This window comes from Notolabrus celidotus, chromosome 6, assembly GCF_009762535.1.
Source record: "Notolabrus celidotus isolate fNotCel1 chromosome 6, fNotCel1.pri, whole genome shotgun sequence".
NCBI lineage: Eukaryota > Metazoa > Chordata > Actinopteri > Labriformes > Labridae > Notolabrus > Notolabrus celidotus.
In genome coordinates, this window is record NC_048277.1 from 9,496,615 (window position 1) to 9,516,125 (window position 19,511).

The 19,511-nt window shown below is 40.2% G+C and overlaps 2 protein-coding genes across 2 annotated transcripts; one reads left to right on the forward strand and one right to left on the reverse strand.

Moving 5' to 3' along the window:
- Positions 1 to 79: 79 nt before the first annotated feature.
- Positions 80 to 4,895, reverse strand: LOC117815088 (zinc finger protein 664-like). Its single transcript, XM_034686763.1, has 2 exons — positions 4,589 to 4,895; positions 80 to 2,522 (listed from the first exon to the last, which is right to left on the reverse strand). The coding sequence occupies exons 1-2, from the start codon at positions 4,758 to 4,760 to the stop codon at positions 1,480 to 1,482; spliced, it is 1,215 nt and encodes a 404-aa protein (XP_034542654.1). The 5' UTR covers positions 4,761 to 4,895; the 3' UTR covers positions 80 to 1,479.
- A 3,263-nt stretch (positions 4,896 to 8,158) lies between these two features.
- Positions 8,159 to 19,485, forward strand: wu:fa25f02 (cell wall protein DAN4). Its single transcript, XM_034685216.1, has 3 exons — positions 8,159 to 8,287; positions 11,047 to 11,337; positions 11,841 to 19,485. Exons 2-3 carry the CDS (start codon positions 11,157 to 11,159, stop codon positions 12,875 to 12,877), a joined length of 1,218 nt encoding a protein of 405 aa, XP_034541107.1. The 5' UTR covers positions 8,159 to 8,287; positions 11,047 to 11,156; the 3' UTR covers positions 12,878 to 19,485.
- Positions 19,486 to 19,511: the final 26 nt, after the last annotated feature.

The window sequence follows — 19,511 nt, forward strand, 5'->3', positions numbered from 1 at the left end:
ACCTGTTTATTATTGAGAGCAAAAATTGAACGACGACCTCGATTTATTTTAAAATCAAATAATATTCTCATTACTCCGATTGATGAAAAGAGATATTTATTTTCAAACTTTATTGATAACCTTTTCTTATCGTCTCACACAAACCGATGTGCATCCATCCAAAGTACAGATAGAACATTTAAAAGAAGCAAAAAACAGCAAGACCCTCTACCTACATTTGTATAGATCAATAAATGAGTTTTAACATGTATGAAAGAAGTGCTTTTGTCATGTTGCAGAGAATGATTTTGTACTTAAACCATGTCTGCAGTGGTGACAGTACTCAGATCTTCACAGTTGATGTTAACTGAGCAGTCATAGTGACATGAAGTGAACCTACAGAGGCACTATTAGTTAGCTGAGGGTTCTTTCAGATGATGGATTTGTACAAAACACAAGAAAACAGTCACTGAATTGTTCAGATTATTTATATTAGTTTACTTATTAAACACTAAAAGTGAAGAAAGACTTCCATTACAATTAATCTAACTCTCAAACTCTGCAAAAGCAAGGCTCATACGATGAGGGTTAATTACCAGGAGGGCATTGTTTCATCCTTTGCGAGCCAGAGGGAATTAAAAGTTAGTCTAAAATAGAAATGTAAAAAATCATCTTAATGATTAGCTCCCACACATGTATATACAGTTGTGCTCATAAGTTTACATACCCTGGCAGAATTTATGGTTTCTTGGGTAGTTTCTGTTGTCATTACGATATAAAAAGAGAAAGAGTAAACACAGTTGTTTGATAAAAATTTTGCTTCACCTACCCACTAACCATGAATGAAAAAAAAGTTTTTCTCGTATCATTCATATTCTCTGAAAAATTGCCAAAAATATCTAAAATTCTGCCAGGGTATGTAAACTTATGAGCACAACTGTACAAACAGGAAATGCAGGGGTGCAGTCTTATAAAATATGCTTATGTATGTTTTAACACTAATGCAAGCATCTCAAATATCACATGCATTTCAGTTTTTTCAAACTAGAGTTAGAAATGTATTTTGGTTTTTATCATGAGTTTTGTTGGGTTCAAGAACAGAAGTCTGCTTATTCTCATCAACAACACATATTAGTTTCGCAACCAGCCTTTAGAATATAACATGAAGGGAACGTTATAACAGTAAATGAACATACCCTGAACTTAGAACAACAAAGCAAACTACAGATGAACTACACAAGTGACAGAAACATTTGTTCTTTTACAGAATAAAATAGTACTTTAAAAAACAACAAATGAACCCTGTGACTGCCTGTTACAATATTTAACTCAGCAAGTAATAACAACATATAAACAATGTAAACTCAAACAGTGCTTTGACTCCTCACTCTGACATTCTGTTATGAGATCAGTCACCAGCTTCACCAGAGTTTCTCACTGCTCCTCAAAAACCTGACCCACATTTGAACCTATGTGAGTTTTTATGTGACCCACTAAAGATCAAAGACTTCCACCAGGTACCACAGGTGAATGGCCTTCACCTACATGAGTCTGAATGTGCCTTTTCAAGTGCGGTAACTGACTGAATCTTTTCCCACAGGTGTTGCAGGAGTAAGGCTTTTCCCCTGTGTGTGTTCTCATGTGGACTGCCAAGACGTCTTTCTGTCTGAAAGGTTTGAAGCATGTTGGGCAGCTGAACGGCTTTTCACCTGTATGAATTGATCTATGACTCTCCAAGTTTGACTGCCGAACAAACCCTTTTCCACAGATGCTGCAGGAGTAAGGCTTCACGCCTGTGTGTGTCATCTTATGAACTTCAAACGAATGGCTAAATCTGAAGCCTTTTCCACAGGTTTGACAAGTAAACGGCCTCTCGCCTGTATGAATTTTAACGTGACTGTTCAAGTGTGATTTCATGAGGAATTCTTTCCCACAGAAGTAGCATGAGAAAGAATTCTCACCTGTGTGTGCTCCTGTGTCGTCAGTCAGTGATTGGTGAGACCTGAAGTCTACTCCACTTGGATTACAGGAAGATGACCCCTCGACTCTGTGGGGTCTTTTATGAGAAGTCAGCTTCGAATTGTTCTTAAATGTTTCACCAGAAATATTAAAAGTATGTGCCCTCTGTTCTTTGTGGACACTCTGATGTGGCCATACTTCTGACATGTATCTAAAAGCTTCCCCACATGTGTCACGTTTGAAAGACTTTTCACCTTGATGAGGATCACAGTGAGTCTCTGACAGTGTTGTGTTCTGTTGGTTATCAGCAACATCAGAGTCTGGAGAATGGGGCTGGTCTTCCATACTCAGTTCTGGTTCAGTGTCTTCACTCTCTTCACATTTTATGGTCAGCATCAAGTTGTCAGTCTCCTGCTCCGGTTCAAACTCCTCCCAGTCCTGGCCGGTGCAGAGCTCCGCCTGTTCCATTTTAACTTGTGGAGGCTCTGGGTCCTCCTGGTCCAGACTGGTGCTCGTCTCCTGGTTACAGAGCTGTGGGTCAGAGAGAGCCTGCTCCTCCTCACATACATCTTGCTGTGGGATCTCTGCAGGAACACAAAACACAAGCATCAATATAGCACTGAGATATTCAAACAATGCAGAGCAGGACTGAGCCAGAAGAGATGTGCCAGCCAGCCATCTGCTGTTTGACATCTACCACAGAGAAGAAATATTAGGATACACTTTGCTCAGTTTGATCTTTCAACAGTTTAATCTCATGGCATGGCCTTGATATGAATCAGGGTTTTTAGTTTCTTTGAGCACCAGGAATCATAGTTTGTAGATACAGGGAGATCAAAAAGGGATGAAAATAAGGAACCAAGGGCTGCAACTCAGGAGAGTATATCAGGAGTCTAAGAGTGGTGATTTTTATATACATTACAATTAGAATAAGTGAAATTAAGTTATACTACTGCAAGGAAAAGGTGATATAACTGTGTTTTCTGTGAGAAAAAGACAAAAAAGTCCTGATATTTTGAGAAATGTTGTAATAATGAAACCACAAATCCAACTAAAGGTGGGGTGATGTGTAGAATGTAAATAAATAAAGATTTTGATGGTTTGCAAATTATTTAATAATAATAATTATAGCAATAATAATTTTATATGTAGAGCACTTTTCAAAAAAAAAGTTACAAAGTGCTTTACATGGGCAGCAAAATAAAAACAAGCAGTTCGTAAAATCACACAAGTCAAGATCAAACAATAATCAGAATCAGACATACTCCATTTATCCAGGGAGGGAAATATGGTCATTACAAAGCTCTTACAAACAGTATGTAAGGAAGTCAAATAATAGAAGAAGGAATAAAATAAGACAAATGTGAATAAGATTAAATCAAATAAAATAAAATAAAGTTCAAATAAATTAGAATAAATTAAAACAATGATAATAAAGTATGTACAAAGGTGCTGGGGATGAAGGAGATATGGATGTTAAAGTGGCAGGGATATTGCACAGACTAGTATAGGTTATTGTTCAGGGATCAGAGGGAGGAGTTGTACAGTCTGATGGCCACAGGTAGGAATGACTTCCTGTGGCGTTCTATGGTGCATTTAGGGGGAACAAGTCTCTCACTGAATGTGCTCCTGTGTTTCACCAGCACGTTGTAGAGAGGGTGGTGGATGTTGTCCATGATGGCATGGAGCTTTGACTTTTAAAACATATTTTAAAATACATAAATTCCCCTAAAAGAACTCTAAAGGAATACAAATATTTTAAAATATATTTCTTAAAACGGTTAAAATAAAATAAAATTCAGATAAAATCAGGAAAGGCTCTTACAGTAAAAGTGTTTTCAGAAGAGATTTAAAAGAGATCACTGACTCAGCAGACCTGATCTCCTCAGGCAGATTGACCCCCCACTGCGAATGCCCGGTCCCCTTTTGTTTTCATTTTTGTATTAAGAATGCACAATATAACTCTTTCTTGAGGATCTCCATTTAAGGCCTATATTTTAAAATAGAGCAAAGACAAGATATCACAATCTTGAAACAGTTGGCACAGAGACATGATTACAGTTGTGCTGCAACCGCTCTTCTTTTCACACATGACCGGTTTCTGGAGTTCTGAAAGTGAAGTGGTCTCCTTTGTTGTATTCTAAATTTCATGATGCTCCAAATGTTTTCTGGGGGTGACAAGTCAAGGCTGCAGACATCCCAGATTAGCACCCAAACTCTTCTACTACATAGTCTATGACTTCCAAAAAGAATGACAGATTTGGTATCATCAGAACACAGGACAGTTTTCCACCTCCCCTCAGTCCATCTTAAACGGGCTCAGGTCCCCAGTGTTCCTGGATCATGTTTATGAGTGTCCTCTTTGCATGGTACAGTTTTGTTCTTACATTTCACTCTTTTATAAATGAGACCCCTGGTCATTGTTATAAAGAAAGAGTGCATGAAACTGATCAGAGTGGATGGGAAGAGATTTTTGGAGCTAAATAAATCCCCCAGTCCTTTCTGATGGTGCAAACTGTTCAAGAGCAGCTATTTAAAGACAATGACTTTACTCTCAATCTCTAAGACATATGGATCTAAATGTGGCCCTAGCCCTCAATCGTATACCCGAGCTGCTCTGTGAGTACGAGGTTAAAGTGGTTTTCCTCACCGATTCTGTGCACGTTTATGTGAGGTTTCCAAGCCATATCCAGCAGTCTGCGCTGACGGTCGATCTCTTCTTCATACTGGACGACGGTTCTCTGAAAAACTACAAATATGTCTTCAGCAGCAGCAGTCAGCCGCTCGGTGATAAACTCTCTCAGTGATTCAGCTGAAGACATTGTTGATCACACACACGTGAAGAAAATAACTGCGATACAACGACAGAAAATCCTCCTCGTTTTATTCAACTCCTTCAAAGCCACTCCTGTTTATTTACTTCCGCTGAGTGTCACACTTATAACATTCCGACAGCGGAGCAGCTGGAGGTTTGGTTCCTATCAGGTTCCTATTCAGCTTTCACTTCTGCTTCGTGTGTTACCGAATTTACCCCGATTGGCATCCAGTTTAGTGTTGCATTACCGCCACCTTCTGCTTCGGAGTGTGGGTCAGACAGTAAACCTACATACGTTCACAACTTTTTCTTAACCCTCCTTTTACCCTCATATTTCCTTACATCTTTTATCCTTGGGGTCAATTTGACCCCAGCAATTTAAACCTCCAGAAACTGATTGTTACCCAGGCCTACGTGTCAGGTACTTTATGTTTCTTTGATGACTACCTGAATAGCCCTTTAAATGAAATATATTTCAAGCATAAAAATAATTTAAAGCATTTAGAAGGACTTTATTTGCAAAACAGAACATCAAACTGCTGCGAGTTTGTCATGCTCTTGTCAACCCCACTGCCTTGTTTCTATGTTATCAAAACGTGCGACACAGGACACATCATTAAATGTCTTAAGAGAATGTCTCCATATAAAGATTGGCAGTTCGATCCCAGCTCCTGCAGTCACATGCGGAAGTGTCCTTGGTTATAGTGACCTCAATATCATCCAAAACAACCAAAACAAATGTGTGTAAAATGTTGATATGTCTTATTTTATACACAGCTAAAACAGCCAATTCAATTTTAAGCTGTCATTGTCCCAATTAAATTAGGAAAAGTCGTGAAATATGAAGCCAAAAAAATGATGTTAGTCATTAATTTAGAGACGTTAAACATTGAATGGGGTCCATTTGACCCCAAGGATAATAGGAGGGTTAAAATAGTTTTTATTTAATAGTTTTCAAGACATAAAGTAGAGAGAGAATACACACAAAAATCAAAGACGTCACATTATGTCAGCATTAGCATGTATGAGTTTGCTTATAATTTGTATAAGACTACCCTCTTTATATAAACAATTCATTTTTAACACATCCGTGAGTATAGGGTCTGATACTCATGCAGAAACAAACTTAAAAGAAAATATACAAAGAGAAAGAGCGACAACAATGACAAACATAAAAATGAAAATAAGGAAAGTGAAAGAGCAATATGAATCTGATTTTATTTAGGGCCTGGAAATGTATTTGTTATACATATTATTTTCCCCCTTTAGTTTTTTTCCCTGTTTATATTCTTCACCATCTGTTTCTAGCTCAAATCCAAGGCTGAAGCTCACAAACATCTACATTTGCCACATGACCCCTGAGGAACTGATGCTGCTTCTACCCTTTTTTAAATGACAAAGAAATATGCAGCTTTTTGGATTGACCTACTAGTTCTTGCATACGGTGTGAGCAACATTTTAACCACCTCAGGACTATGGGGGCCTCTGGCTCTGTTACTTTGGGGGTCACAGACTAAAAAGTTTGTGAACACCTGCCCTAACCTGTGCTCTCTTACCCATATTCAGTTCTTCTTTTAATGTGAACTCCCACACATAATTCCACTAGTTTCCTCCTCCTCATCTCATCTGACTTTTAAACCAAAACAGGGAAAAATGTCAGGTCTTAAAATTTTAGTTTGCATGACCTCCAATTTTTACAGAAGAGGATTAGTGACACTGAAAAAACTATTCTGTAAAGATGGGAGAGCATCTTAAAAAATGTTTTTGTTTGCCCCCCCTCCAAAATGTTTTTCTCAATGGCCCTCTTCCATGTTGGTGGAGCTGTTCTTTAGATAGACGCATGTGTCTGTATATGCAGAGCTCCCACAGCAACATGTCTATAAGGAGGAGGAGGAGGTTCTCTTTCAACAGCGCTGTATCCAGTAGACGACCACCAGTCTGGACCAAGAGGACCCAGAGCCTCCACAGATTAAAGAGGAACAGGAGGAGCTCTGCACCTGCACTGGGAGAAATTTGTACTGGAGCAGGAGGCTGACAACTTGAAGTTTATCCTAACTTTGGAGAACAGTGACAACTCATGTGTGTATGTCAGGATTACCGACACATCAGCGAGGCCATACAGGGAAAGAGACGCATACCTGCGAAAAAGCCTTAAATGCATCAGGGGGTTGAAAATCCACATGAAAACACACAGATGAGAGGCCTTACTCTTGTGGGGGGAAAAATAAAGCTAGTAAGGCACTGAAAGTCCACATGAAGCTACATACAGGTGAAAAGCTTTACTCCTGTCCTGTAGCACCTGTGGGAAAGGATTCTCTGCTGTAAGTTATTTTTGTTGGCACAAGAAAATACATCTAGAAGAAAAACCATTTACCTGCAAAACAGGGGGCAAATCTTTCAGATTTCTGAATATCTTGAGAGAACATACAAACAGCCATATTCTTGTACAACATGTAGAAAATATGTCACATTTGTGGGGTACTTTGGAACTTGAATTAACTTACTTCCAACAAGATATTAACTAATGCTCAAAAAAAGTATTTGTTCCCAGGGGCGTCATAGTGGGAATAAACAAACATTCAGAATTTCTTTCTTGAAAGAAGGGGAGTCTCTGTTTACATTTGGTCCGCAGCTGTCGGTCCGCAGCAGGCAGCTCCTGTGGGGCTGAGTGGACAGCGGCTGCAGAACAGACCGTGAGCCTTGATCAATCAATGTGGATGCATGATTAATAAGTTAAAAACGCATATACAATGGGCTATTAGTGTGATTTAAGCAGCTGTCTATGCATAAAAAACGCTTGTCATTGTCATATTTTCATAACATCAAGTGTGGCTGAATCTGATTGAAAGTAAACTGTTTTTGAGTATTATTTTACTTCATGAGGTTAGCTCATACCAAATAATGCCCCGTTTTGTTGTTCAACAAATCGCTTAGCTTCAAATAATCTTGATTAAAGAGGTGGACAGTCTGAAGGTCAATATCGTGCAGTTACATTTGGAGATATTGTAAAAAAAAAAACATATATTGATATGTAGCTTAGATTTGAGTCTGTTAATCAGGATAGTTTTAAGCATATATTTTTTTGATGCAAATATACCAGTATTATAGCAGTAATGTTATATTTTGTAGGGTTGGCTGTGGTAATGGGTCCCACTGAGATATCTTTTCAGGGGGCCCAGAATTCATGGCAATGCCCCTGTTTGTTCCCACAAGAAAGTGTTATAGTGCTGACAAGATAGCTTGTCCCCGCATGAAAATAACTAGTACCCACAAGATAATGACTTATGCTCACAAGATAATTAAATTGTGCACAAGTTATTTTCTCGTGTGCACAATACAAAACATTTTACCCAGTTGCTTGTTTTATCTTAATGCGACCTCCAGAGGGCGGAAACACACCGAATGTGACTCGACTCTGCCAGATTTAAACCACAGAAGAAGAAGGTTCCCTCCTGGTTAAAGGAAGAGTTCAGCCTGCAGACTTCAGCTGTATGTGCTTCGTGGATTCATTTAATCAACTTAAACACACCGCTGGTAAGTCCTACACATCACATTTGTGACAGTTATGTGAGTTAGTAGCATTATTAACTCATACTGGTGACACCGTGAGAGGAAAACACCTGGTTAGCTTCCGCTAAGCTATAACTCTGTTTACTCTCTCCTCTGTGAATGAAGGAATGTCTTTATTTCACTTATTGAATCCAGCGTGTTCACTTCAACGTCACTCAGCTCGTTAGAGCCTTTATTATCAGTCTGAGGTGTTATTATTGAGATATTTGTCTCAGGGTTTCCGTGTTAGCTTGTTAAAGTTTTGTAGTAATTATCTGAAGACTTGTATGAGGAAACATCCTGACAGATATCTCTGACGGTGTTTCTGTGTTATCGGCACACTGTGAGGTTTCTTCACAGTTATTCATCCTCTGTAAAGTGATGTCTGTTTTAACACTGTTTAGTGTCGCCGTTAAACATTGTGATTTTAACAGAGTTTGGTCCTGAGGGTTGACTGTTTCTGACTGCGTGTCTGCTCCAGGTCTGTTCTTGCCTCTCTCCACGTAGACATGTGTGCTGACCTTTGACCTTTGAGCATCCTGTGTTTACATACAGGGCAAGTCTCTGTGCAAACCTGTTGCAAACGTGTAAAGAAAACATCCTCATGACATTAACTCACATGAGATACAAAACTCCTGTCAGTAATGTGACTTCTGTAGATCTTTAGATCAGGGGCGTAGACATCATCTCACAAGTGGGGGGACAAATAGTTATGGTTGTTTAGATTTGAGCACAAAATGGTATTTTAATCTTGTTGTATAGATTATGATTATATTTTTTACGTTGTGCTTTTGGGCATTTTTTGCCTACATTGATAGGATAGCTGAAGAGTAGAAAGTAAGTGAAGAAATGCAAAAACAGCAAAGTGACCGCTGTGTCGAGATCTATAGCCTCCGTACATGGGGCACACTTAGACTTAAACAGCCCGGCCAACCTGTACTCCAGATTGTAATATTGTTATTATTTTATAGTTTAACTGTCTGAATGCCAAACCTGCCCTCTCAGCATCTTTCACGTCTCACTTCTTTGCTTTCAACACCAGAGGATCAAGTGGAAATAAGACTCAGCTTTTTGTGACACGAGTAGACGGACAGCTGAATTCTGAATGTTCTGGAGTTTATTAAGGACGTTGGATGATGATCCACATAAAATGCTGTTACAATAGTCTATTCTGGATGTGATGAATGCATGGATCAGGGTTTTAGCTGCAGAGAGTAGTGGGAGGAGTCGAGCTATGTTTAGCCAGAAAATGTTACTTAGTGTATCAGAGAGCTGTAAGACATTTTTCATAGTGTTGGGATAGTGTTCCCTTGATAATGTCACTTCTCTCTGGTTTAAGGAAAAGAAGGTCATGAGATATTACGACATGTTCTTTGAACTAGAGACGTTAGGATGCAAAAAGCATAGTCCTACTGATTCCACGTTCGGCAACGCTTCCATTCTTACGTATCATTATCATTGTCTATTGCAGGACGAGTTAACATTACACTCATCATATCAATTTACAGTTAAGTTTCTAACATTAGCCTGCTTATTTTATAATTCACGTTGTAATGGTCAACAGAAACTAACGTTTTTGCCACAGTGTCAACAGGCAGAGGTGAAATGAGCTTGACTCCTTTCCACGGATCGATCTGATATGACTGGTTGGATATGTTTTTTTCCCTGGCGTCACTTTTACACCTGAGAATCAATTACTGTTGTTGTGAGGTGTTGACCAATCAGAATCAGAATATTTTACCCAGCTTAGTTATGGATAGGACAGCCAGGTAAGCCAGGCGGCTGAGTTAAAAGTTGCAACTGCATTGCAGGGCTACATTAAAGAAAGCAGTAATAGTTTTTCTAAGACAAGTGATTCTGCCAGCCAGCGAGAGTGACAATGATATATGTGTTAGTCAACTCAATGCAGACTTCCCTAGTCAGTAAAAAACAAAAGTATCTGGTTGCAGGGAAATATCAGCTCTGCATTGACACCAGTCCAAGCCCATGTCGAGTGGTGGAACTAGTTTTGTTATGAGGTTAAGCTAAATAATGATTGAAGAAACCAAAAAAGCTGTTGTTGCTGTTTGTTAACAAAAAACGTATTCTTAAATCAGCATCACACAAAATACTGTGCTGGTATTTTGTATATAGTATGCCTGATTTATGACTGAATCACTGCCACGCTGAAGTTTGGTATAACAGCGCTCACTCTTGTGTGATATTGCTTTAACTTCATCAAGCGGCTCATTATTGGAGTACTATCTAACACAAGTGTGTTTCACACATCAGCTGACTGAAGGTAGGAGCATAGACTGTATAAATAATGGACGTAGTACCTGTGTCGTTGACCATCTGTCTCTGAAGCACTGTTTTGAAGATAATCGTCGGTGGCAGCCATATTAGAAATGCTGAACTCAACCAAACTGCTGTCAAGGTAGTGTGAGGTAAAGAGGCGGGCTTCTCATAATCCATAGTTGCGTTAGAAAAAATTCTCCCCGTACAGTGTGTGCCGATAGAGGAATTAGCTCTTCAGACCAAAGCCATTTTTTGAACCAGGCAGTAAACATGTTTATTTCTGCTGCAAAGATCGTCTTCTTTGAATTGGTGTGTATGTGGTTTCCGGTGTTTCTGCATCCAGCCTCAAGCGGACACTCGATGAACTGCAATTAATAACACTTCCATGTGGGCTTCATTTTTTGCTGCTTGAGTAGAAGATGTGAAACGTGACCGTGTCCCTCTGTTTGCCTTGATGTTTCATGCAGGTGCAGAGTTGATGCAACCTTCACTTCATTCATTCCACCTCTGCCGCCCCTCGTGCTGAGTGTGTGTATGTGTGTGTGTGTAGATTGTCTCTGTGTCTATGTAAGTGTGGATGTGTGTCACCCTCCCTCTGCCTGCCATGTCCCTGTTTCCCTCCACGGTCCAGCTGAGTCCACAGGTGTGTCTTCACCTCCTCTACCTGCTCCTTTTCCTCACTGTCTCTTCCTCCACATCAACTCAAAGGAAGGACCCAGATCCAGGTGACCTGTCGCCCCTCCTCACCCCCACCCCAGGTAACTGTTCATGTAAAAGTTAGCAGAAATATCTTTACAGGTGTTTAAGTACATACAAACCCCAACCCTAGAAATGTTTCAACACTGTGTACAATGTTGACAAAAAAACCCAAAGTCTGATGGTTTATAAATCATTTAAAGTCTACATTGAGAATAATGCAACATCTACATATCAGATGTCAACTGAATAGACTGAAACATTTCCTCGTTTTATGAATAAAATATGCTAATTTAAATGTTTGTCATTAATGGAGCCTTCCCAGATGTGAAAGCTAGCCAAGCCATGGATACTTATGATCCCCATACCATCAGGGATGCTGGCTTTGAACTGTGTACTGACAACAAGCCAGGTGGTCCCTCTCCTCATTAGGGTGGAGGACGTAGCGTCCATGATTTCCAAAAAGATTGTCAGATTTTGCCAGTCATGTCTCTTCACTCAGGCACTCGTTATGTGGCTTTGATCTGAGTTCTGATTACATTATGCTTTTAATCCTTTTCCACAGGTGATGATATTCCTGGCAGTTCCTTAGGGGCCAGGTCCCCTGTGGTGGCCATACCACCACCACAGAGCAATTCAAACTCAGTAGGCCACGATTCAGATGGTTCTTCAGCAGCCTTAACTCCAGTCCACAAACCAGCAGGAGAAAATCGTTCATCCACAACCACAGCAACTAGTCAACAGCCGACAACCCTGAAACCTGAGCTTCCACCTCCAGAGAACCACACTCAGCCTGCTGCACAGGTTCCTACAACCATAGTGGGATCTCCTGCAAGGGCTGCTCACAATGGATCCAGCACCACAACAAAGACTGCAACAACATCAACACCACCTCCAACAATAAACAAACTGACATCATCTCCCCCCTCTCCAACCACAAAAGCAGCAGCAACAACAGCAACAACAAAAACAACAACAACAACAACAACAACAACGTCATCACCACCTAAAACTACGAAAACAACAACTACACAGTTACCACAAAATGCAACAACAAAAACTACGACATCATTAACAACATCAACAAAAGTATCACCTCCTGCAACCACGGCATCTTCACCACCAACAACCACTTCTGCAACCATCACAACAACTTTACCAACAACCACAACGACAACGACAACAACAACAACAACAACAACAACAACAACAACAACAGCAGCAACCAAAGTAATACAAACCTCTGCAGCAACACCAACAACCACGCCTGTAAAGATGTCTCCCCCATCATCATCAGCTACCAAATCCACAAGGACACCACTAATCCAGACACCCCCCAGACCCACCACCATCTCACCAACCAAGCAGGAGCAGGTTACGAGGGGAACTCAGCACGTCGCCGTAGTAGAAGTTGCTGGATCTGCTCTGACCCAGCAGCTGGTGGATACATCGTCTCTCCTAGCCGTCCTGCTCTTTGGTCTTCTCTTCTTCTTGGTGACGGTGGGGGTGTTCGTCACGCAGGCCTACGAGAGCTACAGGAGGAAGGACTACACGCAGGTGGACTACCTGATCAACGGCATGTACTCCGACTCTGGAGTGTGAGGAAGGGAGCACAGTACGTGGAGTTTGATTTGGTCCTTGGTTTCAGAGGCCGTGGAATGGTAGATGGACTAGATGGTGTCACAGCGTTGATGCGGTGCCTCTGACTGGTCAGTTTGGTCCATTCTTACTCCTCCTTGAACTTACCAACAGCTCACTGAACTATTTCTAACTCTGATACTTTGCTCTTTTCAGCTTATTTGTTTAAAAGTTTGAATGTGAAGATTTTAGCTCATCCCATTCATGAAAAAAAAGAAAAGCTACAACAAGAGAGGTTACCTGGGTACAAAAGACCTTTGATTTTGGTTCAGGGTGGTTGGACTAATCAGGATTCTTCCAAGAGGATAGAAAGCTCAACCACCAAGTCTCCTTTTGAATGTAGTCTCACTTAAGTCCAGAGTTTATTCAGGGCCAGGGTGGTCACTTAAGAGGAAAAACCCAAAATATAATTAGAATGTGAGGACGCAGCTAATGAAGAGTGTAATCATAGACTGTATTTAAGAAGTTGAAGTAGCTCTGTGAAACCATGGACCATTGTCATGAAAGTACGTCGCCATCTTTAGTTTTTGGAGCTTGACCATAGAAGAACGAGAGGATGGAGCTGGAGAGGAGTGAGGGATTGGCAGATACAAAATCTTTAACTGCATACATTCATCGTAGCTATCGTACTGATTTGGATGCTAACGTTGGCTACCTTAAAAAAGCTTCAAACATAAAATACCTAATGAAATAATTAAGAGCCAACTTCAGAGGAACTAACAAACGTTGAAGAAAACATTTTTCAGGTTGATCCGTCAATCCCAGTTGTCCCCTGTCTGACTCCTCCCCTGCTTCCTGCTCTGTGTGACTCTAAATGGGACCATCATTTACTAAATTAACATCATGCTGTATTGAAGGCACTTGCAACTAGAGATCTAGACCATAAGCTCATGAGGAAAATGTTTACTGAGAGAATAAATCAGCTAAGGAGGAGGACCCTTTACTTACAGACTGCTATACAGTTTGTAATCAATGGAGTCGCCCCTTGCTGGACGTTAACGAGGATGCAGGTTTAGGGAGCTTTGGATTGTTTTCCCTTTTTAAACCAAGAGGCTACATCCACTTCTTACACACACTCTATGAGGTAAACACACTATTTTTGAAACGACCAAAGTATAATTGTGAATTATGTGTCCGACATTTCATTTTCTCAACGTGAACCGACTGAAAAGATCAAAACAGCATAAAGATTTTCTCACCAGCTGAGACCAGAAAGACCAGGGAGTGGACTGAAGAGGTAGAGCTGTTGAGTTTCATCATCTTTAACTCGCCACGCTGAAATAAACCAAGATGTGCATCATGAAACATTCACTCATGGAAACCAGCACAATGGCAGAGCATTCATCTCTTAAAGCTGCTTCAGCTCATAAAAATTTAATTCAGAAGTTTACAAATCAACAAATTGAGACAATAATTCATTATATAATGAAAAAATAAGAAGAGATGTATCTTTGGTAAATAATGTATTGAAGTTTTATCAGTACTTCGGTGCATGTTTTTCCAATGTGGGCAAAGATTACATTTTTTTTTGCTACTAAAGCAGGAAATCAATGTCTAGGGTGATTTTGAAAGGGTGTCATTACAAAGTTTGTCCAGACGAGTGCGCTCCAGCTCCACAGTTCCTTCATGGATACTGTTTATTAGATGTCTTTGTTCAAGAAAGCAGACATATTAGTACTTTTGTTGAGTTAAAAAAGTTAAAATCAGTGTATCATCCTAAAAAAAAAAGCCATATTTTTCCAGCTCAAAACTTCAATATCCACGTTGAGATTTGTGATTTATTCCCCCGCTAAAATCTGTGAGATCTGCCGCAAAATTCCGTCTGGATCTGACCATAAAATACAAGATATTATGATATATTCATTTTAATATTACTCTAAAGGTGATAAATTGTCAGCCGGAGAGTTCTGAACAGCACAGAGAGCTGGATGTGAACCCGCCTCTGTTAAATCCTAACTAAATGTCCATGTGGAAAAATGTCACATGAGTCCAGAGAATTATAAAGATATATCCCTGAAACATTTCACTCAGGAGCTCCTGCCAGCTGAATACAGTAGAAGAAGAAGCGTTTCCATCACTCTGCTGTAAGTTTCCCCAGATGTGGCCCGCTGTGTTGTGTGAGGGCCAGAGTCCACACACACACTGTGGTATACAGAGCACACACACACTGTGGTGTCTGCTTCAGTCAGTGAGGGAGGGAGACCACCTTGTCATCTCACAGTCTTGAGTGAACTACTTTTTTTTTTCTGCCATGTACACATCCTGGTTTGTTGTGTGATGAAGTTAAAGGTCAGATGTTTAAGACAGGCTGACCCTGTTCAGTTCACACCGAGTAGAAAACATCAGGCAGAGTAACATGCCGCTCTCAATGACCACCCTGAGTCTGCAGTCTCACCCACAAAACAGAAAGTCTGGAAATGACTCTGTATCATATTTCCTCTGATGCATTCTTCATAAAACCGTCAAGTGTATCCTGACATGGTGAGGACTGCGGTAAAAACAAATGAACCTTTGTACACCGTGTGAAATATCACTAAGGGTGTTTGCGTGTGGACTTATTGTTTGTTTTTTTTAAAATGTCTTATCATTTCATAGCTTTAAAGACACACTCAGACATTTTGAGTAGTTTGATTTCTTACAGTAACATAAATATGTCTGCAAGGAGAAGCAATACAAGCCTGATACACATCCAGCGTCATGTAGAAATGCAGCCAGCTCAACATCAAGAGCTTGTTTATGAAGAAAGAAGTGCTGAGATTTAGGGTAGGGTCAACTGAGCTTGAACTAAACTTAAAGCTCCGTATAGAGTTTCTTACTGGTTAGGGAACAGACTGAAATAAATCCTGATGTCTCTGCAAGCTACAAAAGCAAACACATTGATGCTTTCTAAATTATTATTAACCCTTAAAACAGATGTCAGACTCAGAGATGAATGGGCACACTGCAGTGACAGACTTTGTGTAAAGATCCACAGTGAGTGACACATCTGTTAGAGACAACAGGAGGAGACACCACTCACAAGAACAGGGAGCAGCAAAGACGAAACGGTCAATCTAACCCTTTGTCCACAAGGGGGTGCCATAATCAATGCAAACTTAGATCTGCTCTTCTTGTGATTAAAAAAACAAACCTGGCTTTTATTGAAAAATGAGAGAAAAAGGAAAATAAGTGTTTATATCTGAGCAGCTAAGGGAGTATCGGAGACCTTCTCCTGTTCTTGTGTCCTTTTATTTAAAAAAAAAGTTTTCGGTGGAGCATCCAGTTTACACGACGGCCTCCTGAGCTCACAGGAGGTCAAAAGACAACGTTTAATTCATAAAAAATATACCTCATCCAAACGCGACGTTTCATTCTTCACCAGCAGAAAGGTTCTAAAAGCTTCTCTCAGTTTAAGCTTTAAAAGAGAGATTCATGGTTAACTGCATCCGAGAGGGGATTCATTTAGATCGTCTGTAACTGATTTAAAGTAAATCAAACTTTCTGAAATGTCTGATTGTTTCTTTAACAGTTCACGTTTGAGTCTTATCATTTCATTTTGGTTCTATCTTTCACTGAACACATACCATCGAGGTTTTTCTGCTGCTTTTGCACACATGCGTTGAATCATGGGAACAGGGCCATATAGATTTTGATGTCACGATATATTATTGACTGTTTGCTCACATGAATGTATTTTTTAATGCTTATATGTTTTGAACTCACTCTGTGGGGTGTTTTCTTTAATCAGGGCCATGTTATGGTTTAAATGTAGGGTATTATTCTTCCTGAGCGTTCATGTAGCCTGATGTCTTCATGCTTTTGTTTACAGAGTTGAATTTCATTCATTCTCATACCTTTTATGCCTTTTTCTCACTATGTTCCTTTATCCCAGAGTTTTTTGTTAATTCTGATGTTCATATTCTGTGTTTTTATTTGGACACAGCTACTCAAACTACCCGACAAATTCCCTGAACTTTTGGGTTTTTCATTTCCAGACGAGGCTGCTCGTGGTTTTTGGGTTGTCATGAGTGATTTTCTGCAGCTCAGAAGAGAAACTGCTGTTAAAAAAAAATGACTGAGTCACAAGTTGTAAATGTAAAAGTTTAAAAAAGTGTAAAAAGCATTCCACAAAGTTGATGAGTTCATCCTTGTTGTGAGTAATGGATGATCTTTGGGGTTTTCTCTGGTCCTACGTTGTTTTGGAGGGTCTCTCATCCTGCGGACTGAATAACAGTTGCCTTTCCTTTTTTTTTTAACCAGCTTGTATTAATGTTCTTCTTGAACGGTTCATGTTTGATGGACTTTTTCCAAATAATAACTGAAGCACATTATTATTATTGATAAAGCCAAGGGAAACATAAAGCCATTATGGACGTGTGAGTGACTGAAGGAGGAGCAGAGAGGGGGATTTCTGAGGACCTGAGCACTCACGTCAGTGAAACCTTCCGATGGGGAAGTGATGTTTGTGTGTTTCTGCAGTGTGTTAGCTTTGACCCGGATCTGTTTGGTTGTGAACCTGCCAACTTTGGGTTAATGCTCATGTCTTAAAAGTTGATGTCATGCCATAACTGATGTTGTGTTTCTCCTAAAATCAGCATTTGAGAATGATTGGTTTGAGCGATGCTAGGAGCGTTAAAGTGTGTTTATAAGGACGACAGACACCGTGAGTATGGAAGCTGAGAGCTAGGGTTTCTGTTGTGTTTTTTTTGTTTTTTTATTATCATAAAAAATCTGTTTACAGTTCCTTCAGGGCTTTAATGTCTCTATAGGAGAGGATAGGACATGGTAGAGTCAGACCTGGGCTGCCTGCCTCGAGGACTGTAGCCTCTGTAGGGAGGCATGAGGTCCAACCACTAGGTCATACCGCTACTCCACATATCTTTATGTAAAGAACGTCTCTTTAGGTTTGTTTAGTGTTTTAATAACTGACTTTATTCCTATTTATGTTGCTTCTTCAAGGCTTCTGTATATTTACACCTCAGTAACACCATGCCTTCAGTGTACATGTCACAGAGGTGTGATGGTGAGACCAAGTCGTCCTATCACCTTGCCAGCATCATAAGTAGTACCAGAGGCGTGACACGGTGTCCCTGTAATGCCGGTGGAGCAGTTGTTTGTGTGTATGTGAAGCTCCCACTGTCACATACTGGGGACCTGTTTGCATATGAAGAAGGGCAAGCACTATGCATAAACGCAAACAGCTGCAGTTTTCAGATTCTCACCCCAACTTTACCGAGACTTTTTCCCACCAGCCCCCGTGGTGAAACTTCCTTAAGAAGTCAAGTGAGTCGTTAAGAGTGTGAAGGAGCGAAGAGTCAGGAAAGCAGAGTAAGTGGATGGGGTGACCGTGTCTGCTTATAGTCAGATTCTGCGTCACCCGCCAACTTCTGGAAATTTCAGGGCCAGGCTGTTCTGATATTTTCCAGGTATTTTCAGGAGAGCATGTGTGAGAAAAGACTAAAGTTACCCTGAAAATAATCACCTTCTGGTTCCTTCCTGCGCTGTGCAGCTCTGCCTGCTCTGTCAGCTCATAGTGATCCCGTCTGTGACGCCTCTGTTTCTACCTCTGAGGACGACTTGGTCCCACCTCTTCCCCTCTGAGATGTTCAAATTGAAGGGGAGACGTTACGGGGGCGTGAATATCTCACCTTGAACGGGTTATATGAAAAATGCAATAGGATTCAAACCATTAATGAAAACGTCTGCTCTCAGCTTCCATACATAGGTTCAGCTCTTGAAGGATAATGATCAAGTACTTTGATGGTCTCTGCTTCGCAGACCTTGCTTTCTTGCAATCACAAAATAATTATTTTATGATGTCAGCATAACACGAATTATCTACAGATCTTTAATTAGAAACATCCAGACACAAGGTGATCACTGGTTTGTAGAGATGACGTTACTGTAGTGAACTCTGATGCTGTTCACTGAGAAAGCCAGCATGTGTTGTGCTGAGATCAAAAATACTCTGTGATAAATTAGAGGGTGTGTCAGACAAAAAGCAAAGCAAGTTTTCATGGAGCGTAAAAACAAGGGAAGTCATGAGGATGGACGTGATCCAGACTTCATTCATAAACAAAGTGATTAAAAGTTATCCTGAAGTCAGGCTCTTTACAATCCTCATCCTGATGTAGTTATTCCAGTGTTTGTGGAAAGGTCAACATTTGGAGAAATGTTCAACCAATGCATACAAACAAACAATGTAGTGGTTTAACTTGCATGAGGCTAAAATTAGCTTTGCTTTCGGTCTGAACGCCTCTTTATTTTCCGTAAGATTGTGTCTTTAGGTGACTGAACCATCATGCTCCTCTGATTAGTGTCCTGGAGAATGTCACTGTCCTTTACATTTGTGGAGATTTTTTGAGGATCTGTGGTTTCCTGAGTGTCATTCAAAGTTTATGATGTCAATATTTCAAAACAGAGCTGCTCAAGGTCCTGGAAACATCACAGGTAGAGTTCTGTTGTGTCAGGTGAATTTGTGTCAAAATGTCCAGAAGTGACAAAGACTACTTTGTGCCAACTCAACATGTACGAATGCACTTTGAAAAGATATTTTTACTTGCAGAGAATAAATAATAAAAGAACTAATCTGATGTGGTTGCAGTGTGAGTTGATCAAT

What these genes read in the sequence shown, in the direction of transcription:
- LOC117815088 (XM_034686763.1), bottom strand. Translation starts at nt 4,760, where the DNA reads ATGTCTTCAGCTGAATCACTGAGAGAGTTTATCACCGAGCGGCTGACT. An exon ending in CATAAACGTGCACAGAATCG is followed by an intron (nt 2,523 to 4,588) that starts GTGAGGAAAACC and finishes GTGTTCCTGCAG; the next exon opens with AGATCCCACAGCAAGATGTA.
- wu:fa25f02 (XM_034685216.1), top strand. Translation starts at nt 11,157, where the DNA reads ATGTGTGTCACCCTCCCTCTGCCTGCCATGTCCCTGTTTCCCTCCACG. An exon ending in CCTCCTCACCCCCACCCCAG is followed by an intron (nt 11,338 to 11,840) that starts GTAACTGTTCAT and finishes CCTTTTCCACAG; the next exon opens with GTGATGATATTCCTGGCAGT.